This window comes from Oryx dammah, unplaced genomic scaffold, assembly GCF_014754425.2.
Source record: "Oryx dammah isolate SB20612 unplaced genomic scaffold, SCBI_Odam_1.1 HiC_scaffold_13, whole genome shotgun sequence".
NCBI lineage: Eukaryota > Metazoa > Chordata > Mammalia > Artiodactyla > Bovidae > Oryx > Oryx dammah.
In genome coordinates this window covers 17,411,097-17,423,006 of record NW_024070197.1, presented here as the reverse complement: position 1 = coordinate 17,423,006, position 11,910 = coordinate 17,411,097, and the positions used below count along the sequence as shown (strand labels likewise).

The window sequence follows — 11,910 nt, the reverse complement described above, 5'->3', positions numbered from 1 at the left end:
CTTTAACCTCAAATGGCCTCATCTTTTAATGCCATCCAGTAATGAGGTCACCAAGTAGTACTGGCTAGAACTTGAAGTTTTTCCCATATTTTGAGGATTTTCATAACACTCACCATACCGGCTGTTTGGGAATTAGGCATTAGCATGCAGAACTATGATCAGAGAACTAGAGTCTGCCTCCACTGTGTACCCCCAGGATCCAAGGGCAAAATGCTAGGTCTTTTGGTTCTAAAATCCATTTTCTTTCCATTGTATCAATGCCTCTTATATTAATGCCAAATATACATTCATTTTTGTGCCAAGTGCTTCCCTTCTTCTGGTCTTTAGGGGAGAATGGTGGGGGGCAAGGAAGAAAGAGGACAAAGACAGACTCTTCTGCTAGAAGGCCTCTGGAGGGTGAGAACTGCTGGCTCTGGGGGAGTTTTCCCACTCTCAGGAGTAGGTGAGTGTCTGGTCTCCCTGGCTACTTTCCTAGAGAAGCAATGTTTGAAGAAAAAAGGACCCATCAAGGTGCTTGTTATAAATGAGAACCTCCTCTTTATTCCACGTATAAAGGCTAGTTTCTGGAACTGGCCAGGGAAAGAGCTTTGGCCTGGCTCTACCTCCCTGTGAGTCCTAGGGGTAAAGGTCTAGATCCTGGTGACAAGGCCTTTCTCCAGGTAGGCATGAAAAGTCCCGCCCCCTCCAGTCCCAAATCAGAGAGTAGGAGCAGCCACATAGGACAGTTCATTGGTGAGGTATAAATCAGCTTCCGGCAGGCTCTTCCAGGCAAGCTCTAAGATCCCATACTGGGCAATGCCCATGGGGAGCATGGTACGCACACTGTTCTGCCCGGGGAGGGGAACCACCTCCTGGAATGCCAGAGGCTCTTTATGGGCTTGAGAGCCACCACAGAGCAGGTGGTAGAACAACCGCTCCCCAGGGGCTAGCTCCACGGCCCTTAGGGCATCTTTGTAAGTGACCTCTTGGAATTGGGGCTCTTCTCTCAGTAGCAGGTCCTGCATCAGCTTCTGGATTCGAGGAGACTTGAGCTGGTATAGGTCCATAAGACGGTTGAACTGTTCCATCCACGCAGCACTGTCTCTTGCGTATCGCTCCTGCAACATCCGCAGAACATGGTACAGTGCCACAAATGTCTGCCACAGAGGCACCTCCTCCTTTACTTTAGAGACGGGTCGTGCCTTCTTCTCCAACTTGGGCAATCTGGCAAACCTGCCCTTATCCTTAAAAGCCCAGAAGTCTTTCTGAAACATCAGCGCCAGGGTTTGTTTTTCAACAGGGTCCAGGGCACCTGTGAAAATGTCTCTTGTGGCAGAATCATAGTATCGCATCTCCATCCCCCTGAGAGCAGTGGCTAGCTGCTTTGCCCGCGTACTCCGGTAAGGCTCTCCCAGAAGATGCCAGTTGATAGCCTTCGGGTCTGGGATCCCTTTGGTAGCCAACAGAGACTTTGGTGTGGAGACAGTCAGACGTTTGAGCCAGCTCTCCTTTTCCCTTCCTTTGATGGGAGGGATCACTTTCAGGTACTTTGGACCCAGGGGCTCCTTACTGGGCTTGGAGACACGTGCGCCTCGGGATTCCATGATCTCCTTGTGATGGCACACGATGGCTTTGAGCTTGGCCAGGTGCATCCACTCTAAGTTCTCCTTTGTGGTGAGGTCTTTGAGAAGCTGGCACAATCGGTGGAAACTATCCCTGGAAAGCTGTTCTCCTGCCTCCATCTTTTCTAGGACATGGTGGATCCACTCTACATCCGAGACACTGATGTCTGGGTAGATTTCCTCAGCCAGGATTTTGGACAAAGGTAATTGTACCTCACTCTGTTTCTTCAGAGATGGATGACGCTGCAGGATCCACTGCCACTTGGCCCCTAGCGGTTTGCCTTGGAGTTTCTGAGCTTCTATGGTCTTCCTCAGTAAGTGGGATAAATATGGAGTCTCTAAGTCAGGCTCCTGGGCCTCCAAAACTATATCCAAAACATGTAGAGGCATGGGCTTACATTTCTTCAACAGTTCTTGTTTATCTATAAACCCTGCCCCTGGGAATACTCCAGGCTTCCCAAGTGCTATGGCCTTATCATCCCAGGATATTTGCTTAGTTAGCAATGGCTCTGATATCTTCTCTTTGCTCCCCAGAATGAATGAGACCAGTTGCTTGGGAGGGCTTTCCAGTTTTATAGCACTGCTTTTGATGTCAGGGATTCTTTTTTCAGTAGAAAGGACTTCTTCTCTTCCTCTTAAGTGCTTTTTCCCTTCTTCTGGTAACTTGTATATTTTTTCTCTTTTAAAAATTGCTTTTTTCTTGTCTACCTCTTCTTCTAACAAGCTTCTGTCCTCTCCTTCCTCTTTCTCACTTAAATATTCCATCTCTTCACCACTTGTGCTTTCCTCCTCAACCACTTCCTCTTTCCCCTCTTCCTTCTCTTCCTTTTCCTGTACTTTCTTTTTTTTCTTTTTCCTTTTCTTCTTCCTCTCCTTCCCTTCTTCTTCCTCCTTCCCCAACTCCTCCTCTACCATTTCCTCCTCCTTCACCTCCTCCTCTTCCATTTCCTCCTCTTCCTCCTCCTCTTCTTCCTCCTCCTCCTCAGACAAACTCTCTTGCTCTATTTCATCTAACAGGCGTTCCATTTCTTCAGAAGAGCTCTCCTCACTTTTCACACTTTTCACCTTGTCCTCTTGACTGAGTAACTCTTCCTGTTGTGTATCAACTGTCTTTAGCTTTTCTCTTTTTCTTGACTTATGTTTAAGGAATGACTTTCCCTCTTCTTCCTCTGTTGTTTCTTCTTCCTCTGTTTCCTGTATGACATCTCTCTGTTGCCTGGCCAATACGCTTTCTTGTTCAGTAATATTTTTCTCCCTCTTTATCAATCTTCTAATTTCCTTGGCTAGTCTTCTCTGCCTCTTAGCCAGTTTCTTCTCATCTATGGTAATTTCTGGTTGTTCCTTGGAAAAATCCCAGTCCTTGGCATCAAGTTCTTTCTGTACCTCATTCAATTCCCTTTCCTTAAGGACAAATAACCTCTTTAACTTTGTCATCTCTATTTCTTCCTGGGTTAGTTTCCTTTCTTCTTTAATAAGGCCTTGAAGTATCTTTAAGACTTTGCTGCTCACTTTTAATGGTTCCTTGGAAATTCCCTTGCTTTCTTTAGCTAATTTCCTTAGTAACCTGGCTAGCTTCCTTTGTTCCTGGGCATATACTCTCTCTCCTCTGGTAAATTCCAGTTTTTCTTTGGCCATGTCTGTTTGCTCTGTGGCCAGGATCCTTTCTTCATAGAGCAATATCTTTTCCTCTAGTGACAATTTCCTCTTGATTAGCTCTAGTTCATCCTTAGGTAGTCTTTTCTCTTTGGAAGTTTCTTGAGTCTCTTTCTTGAAGAGAATTTCCTTTTGCTCAGCCAGTGTCTCTTTCTCCCAGGTCAGTATTTTCATTTCCATGTCCAGTTCCTTTTCTTCCCTGGTAATAGACCAGTCACCTCTGAGCTGGTTCAGTTCTTGGAACACTGTCCTCTTCCCTACAGCTAATTTCATTTTGTCTTGGGCTACTTTGTGCTGTTTCTCAGCCAGGCTTCCCTCTAATTGGGTCAGTTTCTCCTCTATGGTGGCCAGTTTCTCCTTCCTCTGGAAGAGTTTCTCCTTTTCCTCCATCAGCTTCTTCTCTATCTGAACCAGCCTATTCTTATACATGTCATGTTCCTCCTTCTCAGGGATTGATTTCTTTCTGTTCTGGATGAGGCTTTCTTGGAGCTGGATTAAGGTTTCCCTCCTCTGAGCCAATTTCACCTTCTCCTGAGCCAGTTTCTCCTTCTCCTGGGCCAGATTCTTTTGCCTCCAGGCCAGTATTTCCTTGGCGTTGGGAAGTTCTTCCCTGTTCTGGATAAGCTTAGTCTTCTCCTGGGCCAGTTTCTGCTTATTCTTGATCAATTTCTCCCTTTTCTGGGCAAGTTTTGCCTCCTTCACTGGCAGTGTTTCCATGTTCTGGGCCAGTTTCTTCTCTTCCTGGATCAGTAGCTCTTCCTCTTGGGCCAGTTTCTGCTTTTTCTCCATCAGTTGCTCCCTCTCCTCGGTAAGTTTTTCCTCTTCTCCAGGAAGTTTTACCTTGTCTTGGGCTAGTTCTTTCTCTTCTTGGATTAGCAGCTTTTCCTCCTGGGCCAATTTACGCTTATTCTCCATCAGTTGCTCCCTTTTCTGATCAAGTCCTTCCTTTTCCTCAGACAGATTTTGTTTGTCCTGGGCCAGTCTCCTCTTCTCCTGGACCAGCAGTTCTTCCTCCTGGATCACTGCTTTCTCTTCTGCATCCAGTTTCTCTTCTTGTGATGCCAGTGTCATCTCTTCCTGATCCAGCCTGTCCCCTTTATTGATCAGTTCCTCCTCTTCCTGATTCAGTTCCTCTTCTTTCAAAGCCAGTTCCTCCTCTTCCCAGGTCAGATCCTCCAATTCCTGGGCTAGTTCCTTTTCTTGCCATGCTAGATCTAGCTCTTTCTGGGCCTGTTTATCTAGTTTCTGCATCATTATCTTTTTGACCTCAGCTAGCTTCCCTCCTTTCTTTGCTATGTTCTCTTCTTCTCGGGCCAGTTTCTCCAATTTCTTGGCTAGTCTCTTCCTTTGCTGGGCCAATTTCTCTGCATCCTGGCTCAGCATTTCCTCTGTTTGGGCTAGTTTTTCCTCATTCTGGATAAGCTTCCTCTCCATCTGGACCATTTTCCTGTCTTTCTCAGCCAGTTTCTCATACTCTTGGGCCATTTTTCTCTCTTCCTGGGCTAGTCTCCTCTCTTCCTGTGCTAGCTTCTCCTCTTCCTGAGCCAGCTTCCTCTCTTCTTGGGCCCGTCTTCTTTCAGCCTGGGCCTGTTTTTGCTCAGCCTGGGCCTGTTTGTATTCTTGATGGATCTGCCTCTCCTCTTCTGTCATTGGTGCTTCTTCTTCTGCTGCTGCTGCTGCTGTTGCCTCTGCTTCTTCTTCCTGCTCCTGAGGTGGTTCTTCCCGCTCCTGAGGCGGTTCTTCCTCCAGAGTCACTTCCTCCTGAGTTGCCATCTTCTCCCTGGCCCTGGCTGACATCTTTTCCCAGATCTGTGACCATTCATCCCATGTCCGCTTCATCTTGTCCCTTCTGACTTGTCCCTCTTCTGCATCCGGGAGCAGCTTCTCTTCCTCCTCAAGTAGTTGCTCCTCTTCCTGATGACTCTGGCTTTCCCATGTTTTCTTCCATTCATCCCACGATATCCTTGTCTCATCGAAAGCATTTTTCCATTGATCCCAGGACTTCTTCCACTCCTGCCAAGACAGTTTTATCTCATCTTTAAGTGGCCTTCTTTCTTGCTCAACCACTTTCTCCTTTAATTTGGCCACCTCCTCCACTTCCTGACCCATGCCCCTCTCTTCTTTGGCTATCTTCCTCTCTTTTTTATCCACTTTTATCTCCTGCTGGACTGCTTTCCTCTGTTTAGAAGGCTTAGAGGATTTCTTCTCCTCTTTCTTTGATATTTGTTTTCCCTTGCTTAGGTCTGGTTCTGCAAAAAGAACTTTCTTTTTCTTGCCTTTTTTTGGACTCATGTGGGTTTCCCGCAGGTCCTGCATGTCCTTTTCTGTCTTTCGCTCTTGCGTCTCTCTTGTCTCCTCTTCCATGTCTCTGATCATCATGTCCTCTCTAATTGCTGATCCGTGAATAAAAACTGGTTTCTCCTCTGGCCAGGCTACATCCCAGTCAAGGTCCTCAAGCAGTTCCTCACTGTCTTTCTTCAGCAGGGGGCAGATCTCCTGAAAGAGCTCCCAGCTGGGCTGTCGATCAGCCAGCATCTCCTGAGCCGTGGTCACTAGCTCATTGTTGAGAGCTTCTAACATTTTTGTCTGGGAACCAGATATCCTTAGGGTCATAAGACGACACAGGTCGTCCCGCCACATCGAGCCATCTCTAGACCTGAGGCCAGGAGCTCCAGAGGCACCCCGCCCTGTGATTTTCAGTGGCTTCATAATTAAGTCTGTCTTTCCAGTATGTGGAACTTCCTCGTGTGTAACTTCAGCATCTGTTACTTTTCTTTTGCGCCTCTTCATGGTTTTCTGAGATACTGATTTCCGGCTTCTTTTGTCACGTGTCTTCCTCAACATCTTCATGGTCAAGGCCACGTGATCCTTTGAGGCATCTACCTCTGAAGATTCTTGTTCATCATCTTTTGCAACCTTTAGTATACCGGAGGCTGAAGATTTAGCCTCCTCCACCTCAGTGGGTTCAGGTTCACTCTGATCACCTTCATCCTCTAAGGGACCTGGCTCTGTGACAGTTTCTTTGAGCTTCTTGAGGCTCCGCAAAAACTTTCGGGCTATAGGGAAAATCAGGAGATGCAGATAAGGAAAGCATGGGAGGCTTAGATAACACCCTTCCCAACTGAGCTCAGATGAACTGCCATAACAGAAGTAGTGACCGAGGGGCTGAGGCCTTTAACAAGAAGGCCTTCTCCTTGCTTTATCCCCAGTGCCTTCCTTCCCTCTTCCCCTCTCCACTCCACCTCTGCCGAGTCCTACAGATACGTTTTGGGGTCCCTCTTAATTTGGGTGGATCCTTCCTAGGAGGGTTCTTTTCTGTGAAAGGATCTTTTCACTTATCTCTGTTCTTCTCTGATACCTCTTGTCTCACTTTAGCCCTAACTGCCCTGCCTCTTGGGGACCCTGAGGCATGAATCAGATTACCCCATACATACTGTGCTTTCTGACTACTGGCCGGCCCCGTCTTGGGCCTTTGCTGTGCTTGAAGGCAGCTTCAGGTTCTTCAGGGACAGTATCAGTTTCCTTGGAAAGGGCAGTAAGTTCAGACGCCTCTGAGACATCTAAAGTAAAAGTAGGCTTTTCATCACCCTGGTATAAGGTCAGGTTTTCATTCAATCGCTGTGCCACTTGAGTATGAAGGATTTGGAGATCTGGGGCTCGTAGTCCCAGCAGACGGTCCAAGGTTTCATCCCCAACCATTTCCTGCCTATGAAAGTCAAAGGAGAGAAAGAACCATGCTGAATCAGGGACAAGAGGGAGAACAAGAAGTAAAGAACTGTTATAGAACTGGCAGGAAACTGGGCAATGTAACTCACAGAGACAGCATATTTAGAGGAAATGATGGCCAAGAAGAAAGAAAAAGTCTAGGAAGTCAAGATGGCAATGAATGAAGTGATCTGTATGGGGGCTTCTGGGGTAGGAGAAAAGGGTGAAAGGGGTTCTTAAAGAGGCAGGGGACAAACAGGAACAGGAAAAGAAATGGAGAAAGGAGTGGGCACTTAGGGGATCATCAGATAGTCTAGGAATGGGAAAAGACTATGAACAAGGAAAAAGGAGCTCATGAACAGAGATGAAGAGACAGTGAAGGAAGGGAAGGGGGAAATGGGGAAGAGGAACCAGAAAATCAGAAGCTAGTAAAGAACAGAGGAAGGCACAAAGAACTTACTGCATCTCCCGGAAAGTATCTCGATTCTGGACCAAGTTCAAGAGTGAAGTCTTAGAGTGGACTCCAGTGTCAGCCATGAGGCTCAGGGTCTTATTCCTCACTCTGTCATCTTTGTCCATTAGTCCTTGGGCCAGAGGCACGGCAAAGAGATGAGTAATCATTCCTAGACGCTTCAGCCCTTCCCAGGCCAGCTCTCGAATCAGTGGGTTTGAATTGGTTGTATCATCCAATAGACGGTGGGCTGTTTCAGAGCGCAGGGGAGGAGACACCTGGTAAGAGGCAAAGATCTGCCCGAGGGCACCAATACAGCACTGGTACTTCAGTGGAGCAGCATGGATTATAATACTGAGAATTGTCTCTATTAGGCTATTGATAGCAATTTCACTCATCTTTTTTCCCAGCCAACTGCGGTTTGCTGAGTCTGTAAGAACGGTGTAAGTGACATCCTTGGACGCTCTTGTAAGGAGGAAGTCTTCATCTTCCTTTTCATGTATGTATTGTTCTGCGTCGCTTATAGCTCTTGCCCGGCTGTGCCAGAAGAAGAATTGTTGAGACTTGTCCCATTCCAGCTCCCGCACAGGTGAGTGCAGGCTGCACTGCAGGTATATCGGGCTGCCCTCTGGCCAGAGACGGGCCCGGATCACCGAGTTAGGGATGTAGCAATCTGGAGCCAAGAGCCATTCCCGCCCGTGACCAAAGTAGCACCGCAGTATCTGATAGGGGTTGAGTTCATCCCAGGTAGTCAGCTGTAGCTGGGGAGGAAGCACATAATGGAAATAAGGTGGTTTTTTCACCTGTGACACATCAGCTTCCTCATACCTGGAATCACGTTTGAAGGAAGAGAGTAGCACACAGCTCCCTTGCTCATCTTCTTCAATGACATGTGGCACATTATGATCAAAGGCAATGGCTCGATGATTGACAAGACTCTCCAGACCCACCAGTTGCTGCTGGCCGTGTCCAGGGTAGATATATTTGGGCACAAACATGGTCTCGAAGGAGAAGAAGAAGCTTGGTATGAAAGGCTTAGGGACTTCGAGCACTTCATCTGTCAGACCCATAAGAGAGAGGCGAACCAGCAGGGTTGCAGGAAGCAGCTTTAAACAGGACACCAGATAAAGACTCTGGTTGAAAGTTACAAGCAGGTCACCCCGGTCATTTGCAAAGCAGAGTGGGCCAAAATGCAGTGATGAGTCCAGCATGGCTATGAGTTTCCCATGGAAGTTCCAGATCCGGACAGAGCCGTCACTGCCACCTGTGACAAAAAGACTCAGGGACAGGCAGACATCAAAAGAGATGATGGTGCATTGGTGCAAAGGCAAGGTCTCTATGAACGTTGAGCCATCCTGTGAGCCAGAAGACAGAAAGTCATGGAACTTCCAGAGACGCAGGCAGTTAGTCTGGGTGATGGCACCCACTGACTTGGGCAAGAGTATCAAGTGTGTTAGCTGACAGCTGCAGAGAATGCTGGCAAGGGTCCGCAGTTTCACTCTGACCCCTTCAAGCACAGCTTCTGAGAGGTGTATGTAGTCATCCATTCCATAGGAACAGAGCAAAGAGTTTTCTCGGCTACCAGAGAGCCCTCCGGGCAATGTAGAGAGGGCTAAGACAGACCCAAAGTGAATGTATGTCTCAATCCGGGCACAGCTGTGCTGGGAGAGCACTCTAATCACACCACTCTGGTATCCAGAGAACACCAGTCCTTCTAGACCCCGGCCCAGGTGAAAGTGCCCATAAGCCAGGCACTGTACCAGGTCCTGAGAATCTGGTGAGGTGCATAAGAGATACTTGGCCATGCAAGGGGAGCGGGTGGTGTCAAAGACCAGCACGTCAGAGCTGCCTGTTGCTACAAAGAGCTCCTCTTTATTAGGGTCATAGGCCCAATCCGTGGCCTGGTCCAGGATTGAGAAGGGCCAGGTGATGACCAGGAGATTCCCCGTTAGCGGGGACACGAAGCGCAGCAGGCCATCCTCGGTGGTGCACAGGATCCGGAACCAGTTACTGCCACAGCGGACCCGGCGCACCTGCAGGGGAGCAGAGCCACAGACATTGAAGAGGCTATAGAAGAAGGGCAGCCTGCGCAAGGAGAAAGAATAGGTAGTCTGGCAGAAGAAAGTGGTGCCATCGATAAACTGGAGCCGATACAGCTCCTCACCCAGTTCAAGCCGCCGTAGCAGATTGCCTGAAGTCAGGTTCCACTCTTTGATTATGCCTTCCCGGCCAGCTGTGAGCAGGGTGTGGGCTTCTGGCTGGCTGCGGATACAGATCACCGAAGAGAAGTGGGCCTTGAAAGTGTGGAGGGAGTGGCCCCAATTGAGGTTCCACACTTGGATCTCCCCAGTCTTGTTTCCAGCGTAAAGAAAGCCCTGCTCAGAACAAGTAAAGCAGCAGGTGATCGAGGAGCCACTGATGGTGGAAGAGAACTTCTTCACCTCTGCCAGGAGGCCATGGCCCTGGCGCTCCAGGACCCTCACCACATTCTCGCACATGGCAATCAGGGAGCCGTTGGGGCCATTCAGCATGATGTCATGGACCAACTCGTCACCAGGCAGGGCGACCATGTGGGCTATTTGGAGACCCCTGCCGCTGCGCTCAATGGTCCAGGTGACCACTGCCCCCAGGAGTCCCGACAGAAGCATCTTCATTTCTGGGTCATAGCAGAGGCAGGTGATGTTAAAGCGACAGGGTACTACCCCCAGGGATTTGAATGACCGAAGGTGGTCCCCGAAGAGCCGCAGGAGCAGGTCACCACAGTAGACCACAAGGATATGAAAGGAACTTGCGTGGACCATGGACTGGATGGGTGGCAGCCGATCTGTCATGGAGAACGTTCTCTTCTCCACCATGTCCTCAGTCTTGCTCTTCATCCATACTACAGCCTGAGAGAGAAGAAAATGGAAACTATCTAGGATAGGGAGTAGAAGAGGAAAGGGCAGAATAGTCAGCGGTTTTTCTCTTGCTAAGGAGAAGGTGGAAGATCCTAGAGTGACTTTACCCACTGGTTTGAGGAAGTAGAAATACTGTAAAATCAGGAAACCTAGGACTCTTTCCCTAACCTTGGCCTCCTTTAGGAGAAGAATAAAGTCTACTCAACATGGGGATGGTAACAGGAGAAAGGATGAAGGAGGAGTCCTGGGTCCAGATCATGTCCACTCAAGGGGTATATCTTCCTGGATTAATCTAGGGTCAGAAGTTACATGGCCATGGCCCCCACTTAGAATGGGCTAAGGAGAAGAAAGACTGGGGAGTTCTACCTGTATTTCTTTTGTGATTGTTGTCACCCAAGAGAGGGAAGAAAAGAAGTGGGCGTCACTGAAGTAGTAGCATATAAGCGGCATGTTTTGAGGATGGCGAGACTCTTTGAACAGGATCTGGGACCGGTCACTCAACACAACTACATCAGTCTTCGGGTCATCTAAATTTTGCTGGGAAGAGGCATGGCATTAAACTCAGAGACCAGAAACACACATACAATAAATATATTCTCACGCAAGTCACAATCGAAACCATTGTCAAAGTTCTGCCTCAGCCCCAAGGATCACTCCTGTGACACCCACACATGCAGTTTATCACCTATGGGACACCTGCACCACACAAGCAGGGAACAAAACCCTCAACACAGGGTGAACCAAACCACTGTAGGGTCTATGTGGCATCGGGGGAACCTGATATTCCTTCCAATGTGAAGTTAGCTATACCCGTCCTTGAACATTTTCCCTTCTGTCTAATAGGGTACATATGTCATGAAAGAAACATTTAAAAGATTATCAAGGCAAGTACACTGCCATATGCCCACATGTAAAGTAACAGGGTGTCCCAAAAGTCAGTGCAGCTTTATTAAAGCCTAAAATTGCACTAAGTAAGACTTTTAGGACATGCTACCTGGCCTTTAAATTTGACAGAGGACAATAACCTATCTATACACACATACATACACACATATGTATAAATGATCCCATGGTGATAGGGCATGTGCTATGAAACATGCACCTGGCATCCTTCTACAAAGAGCCAAGCCACAGCAAACCTGAGGTTGGCAAATGTTCTCTCTGGTGCCTTCTTCCTTCTCGTCTAGAAAAATCTCTATTCCCAGAGGGTAAGTTCTTCTGATAGCGCTCCAAAGTGTTCACCTCTCACTATCAAAATGTGCCAGCAAGAGGTCTCTAGGCTCACTTGAAAGTTGACGGCCCACTTCCTGCTATGGGGATAGTTGTCCTTATGATTTTCCCTGCCTGCTTCCTCTTTCCATAGATGATCTATGCTCCTCTAAAAGGCTCAAAACTGTTCTAACAGACAGGGGCCAATAACATGTCTGTCCTACATATACATTACCTTGCTTTTCTGTAACATATCACTTAGAAGGTATTTAAAGTCCCTCCACAGGGGGATGAGTCTGGGAGAAGTCATCTCGTCGATTATCTGCTGTTCTTCCTCAGGACTGTTGTTTAAAAACCGGTGGGAATCTGAAAGAGGCCAGCTTAGCCACTGCTG

General features: G+C 48.0%; 1 protein-coding gene across 1 annotated transcript; it reads right to left on the bottom strand.

The window, feature by feature from the left end:
* Positions 1 to 517: 517 nt before the first annotated feature.
* On the bottom strand, positions 518 to 11,910 carry WDR87 (WD repeat domain 87). The gene is made up of 5 exons (XM_040252898.1): positions 11,752 to 11,910; positions 10,674 to 10,844; positions 7,420 to 10,298; positions 6,689 to 6,960; positions 518 to 6,310 (listed from the first exon to the last, which is right to left on the bottom strand). The coding sequence occupies exons 1-5, from the start codon at positions 11,824 to 11,826 to the stop codon at positions 696 to 698; spliced, it is 9,012 nt and encodes a 3,003-aa protein (XP_040108832.1). The 5' UTR covers positions 11,827 to 11,910; the 3' UTR covers positions 518 to 695.

Bases quoted from the DNA above. Each gene is read 5' to 3' on its own strand.
- WDR87 (XM_040252898.1), bottom strand. From the start codon at position 11,826: ATGACTTCTCCCAGACTCATCCCCCTGTGGAGGGACTTTAAATACCTT. The intron at 10,299-10,673 runs GTAGAACTCCCC...CTTCTCTCTCAG, and splicing joins CAATCACAAAAGAAATACAG to GCTGTAGTATGGATGAAGAG. The intron at 6,961-7,419 runs GTAAGTTCTTTG...TGACTTTCATAG, and splicing joins GATACTTTCCGGGAGATGCA to GCAGGAAATGGTTGGGGATG.